Below are 2,621 nucleotides of genomic sequence, written 5' to 3' on the forward strand. Positions count from 1 at the left end.
TTTCACATTTGAGTTCCTTCAGAACTCTTGGGTGAATCCCATTTCGTCCTGGTGACTTATTATTGTTTAATTTATCAATTTGTTCCAAAACCTCCTCTAATGACACCTCAGTCTGGGACAGCTCCTCAGATTTGTCACCTTCCTCTGTCAAGCAGTAATGTGTGAGCACAGTATGACCCTGGGAAAAGATAGAGAGAGAAGTTGTGGGTATGTTGCTAAAGAGGCTTGGGTTTTAAGCTAAGAAACTGTTCCTGGTGTGCTTGGTTCCTCCTGCATTCAGGGAAGCAGGGCTTTGTAAGCTCCTTGTAAACAAACAAAATTGTATGCAACATCCCAAGCTGGAGTGGTGACACAGATTGCTCATAGAATTATAGATGTGTAGCATTGGAAGGGGTCCCAATAAATTACCTAGTCCAGCTTTCTGCACTCAAGCCAAGTCTAAGTAATAACTGGACCATTCCTGAGAGATGTTTATCTAACCTGTTAAAAATTAATTAAGGGAACAGAAAGAAATGGAGGAGAAAGATGGAGACTGGGAAGGCGGAAAGAGACAGAATGGGTCAGAATTGAAGTGGTATAAAACAAAGAACAGTGGAAGAGGACAGCAAGGGGAGAAATCCTGGGAGAGGAAACAGAGGGATGAGATTATCTTTGAAGCCATCAGAGTGAGCAGAAGGCCTCAGGCTGTAAGATAATAGGAGAGGCACATGGCTAGCTTAGTTTTCTTTATTTCTTTTCATGGGGAGAGGCCACTGGGAATTCTTTCCCCTTTCTCCTCCCAAGTCTGCCTGAGAAGGAATTGCTGACCAAGAGTGATCCTCCTCCTCCTCTGTCCAGAGAGAACAGACTGGAGGGAGGGAGCAGTTGTCATGCACTGGCTTTCCAGGCTGAGTGATAATCCTGACCAGTTTTCATCTCTCTCTGCCCAAGCTAAGTCTAATCCAGGCAGAGTGAGCCGGTCTCTGAATTCTAGTCATCACTGAATCTCTGCTGTGAGAGCTGCAATGGCCATGTCTCCCATTTTAGATATAAACACAACATCTGGGTCAAATGGAAAGAGTCCCTATAATTGATTTCCATGGCTAATGGGTCAGGCCCATATTGAGCAAGTGCCCAGTTTTCCAGCACTTCACTATTAGGGGGAGGGATAGCTCAGTGATTTGAGCATTAGCCTTTTAAACCCAGGGTTGCAAGTTTCAATGCTTGAGGGGGCCACTTAGGGATCTGGGGCAAAATCAATACTTGGTCCTGCTAGTGAAGGTAGGGGGTTGGACTCAATGACCTTTCAGGGTCCCTTCTAGCTCCATTTATAAAAGAGCATGAGGCCCTCTTCTAGCAGTTAAGGTGTAAACACCAAGGAGGGAAAAACTGCTTTTGGGGGAAGGGATAGCTCTGTGGTTTCAGCACTTGCCTGCTAAACCCAGGGTTGTGAGCTCAATCCTTGAGGGGGCTGTTTGGGGTAAAAATCCATCTGGGGATTAGCCCTGCCCTGAGCAGGGGGTTGGACTAGATACCTCCTGAGGTCCCTTCCAATCCTGATGTTCTATGAATGTAATAACTTTCCCTGAATACAACTGATAAACAGCCTTACCTCCAGGCTGCTCAGACATGTTGGGGAAAGATTACTCAGAAGACATTTTAACAGGCAAGGTGTTCAATCCCAGTGTAATACTCAGTATCTCAGATTTCTGAATAGAAGAAAGAGAACATCATTATTTACTAGCCCATGTTAAAGGGTTTAGACATAATAGTCTGAGTTTAGCACCACTCAAAATACATGTGTGTGCAGAATGCATCTTTCATGCAACAAAAGCATTCCCCTATTTTTCATATTACCACTTTGCTAATACATAGTTAGACGACGTGTCACAGGACAACGCTGGTCCTTTAAGAGGAAAGAGACCCATGCACCTGTGATTCCTCAGCTGATCTCCAGTGGGGTTTAAGAGGAGACTTGGGCTGTAGTGGGAGGAGATCAGCAGGTGAGAGCTGTGGAGACCAGGAGACTCAGATAGGAAACAGCCAGAGAAAGCTGCAGGAGACCCGCTAGGGAGAGCAGAGCTCTGAGCAGTGCTGAGCTCTGTGAAGACCTGGAACAGATCTGCTGGTGGGAACTGACCAGGGCTGGGAACCCCTGACGAGCGGAAAGCTCAGGCAGTGGCCCTTTGGCCAAAGGAGAAAATCCAGTTTGGTTACGGGAAGCCGAGCCTGGAAGCAAGAGGGTGGACTCTGGAGGGATGTGCACTGAGCAGGGGTAAGAGGCCCAGGGAGAGGACCTGGGCAGTGGAACACTGTAGGGAGCCCTCACGGTGATAAGGACATAAGAATGTAAGAATGGCCGTATTGGGTCAGACCAAAGGTCCATCTAGCCTAGTATCTGTCTACCGACAGTGGCCAATGCCAGGTGCCCCAGAGGGAGTGAAGCTAAACAGACAATGATCAAGTGATCTCTCTGCCATCCATCTCCATCCTCTGATGAACAGAGGCTAGGGACACCATTCCTTACCCTTCCTGGTTAATAGCCATTTATGGACTTAGCCACCATGAATTTATCCAGTTCCCTTTTAAACATTGTTATAGTCCCAGCCTTCATAACCTCCTCAGGTAAGGAGTTCCACAAG

The 2,621-nt window shown here is 46.9% G+C and overlaps 1 protein-coding gene across 1 annotated transcript in view; it reads right to left on the bottom strand.

Annotated features, from left to right (window-relative positions):
- Nucleotides 1–2,601, bottom strand: part of LOC116822108 (GTPase IMAP family member 2-like) — a gene marked incomplete at its 3' end in the record, with an annotated part of 6,130 nt that extends 3,529 nt beyond the window's left edge. The window contains exon 1 of the mRNA XM_032775733.2: nucleotides 1,592–2,601. Coding sequence (XP_032631624.2) covers nucleotides 1,592–1,610 — 19 coding nt within the window. The remainder of the gene's footprint in view (nucleotides 1–1,591) is intronic.
- Between the last annotated feature and the right edge of the window lie 20 nt (nucleotides 2,602–2,621).

This window comes from Chelonoidis abingdonii, unplaced genomic scaffold, assembly GCF_003597395.2.
Source record: "Chelonoidis abingdonii isolate Lonesome George unplaced genomic scaffold, CheloAbing_2.0 scaffold0366, whole genome shotgun sequence".
In the NCBI taxonomy this organism is placed as follows: domain Eukaryota; kingdom Metazoa; phylum Chordata; order Testudines; family Testudinidae; genus Chelonoidis; species Chelonoidis abingdonii.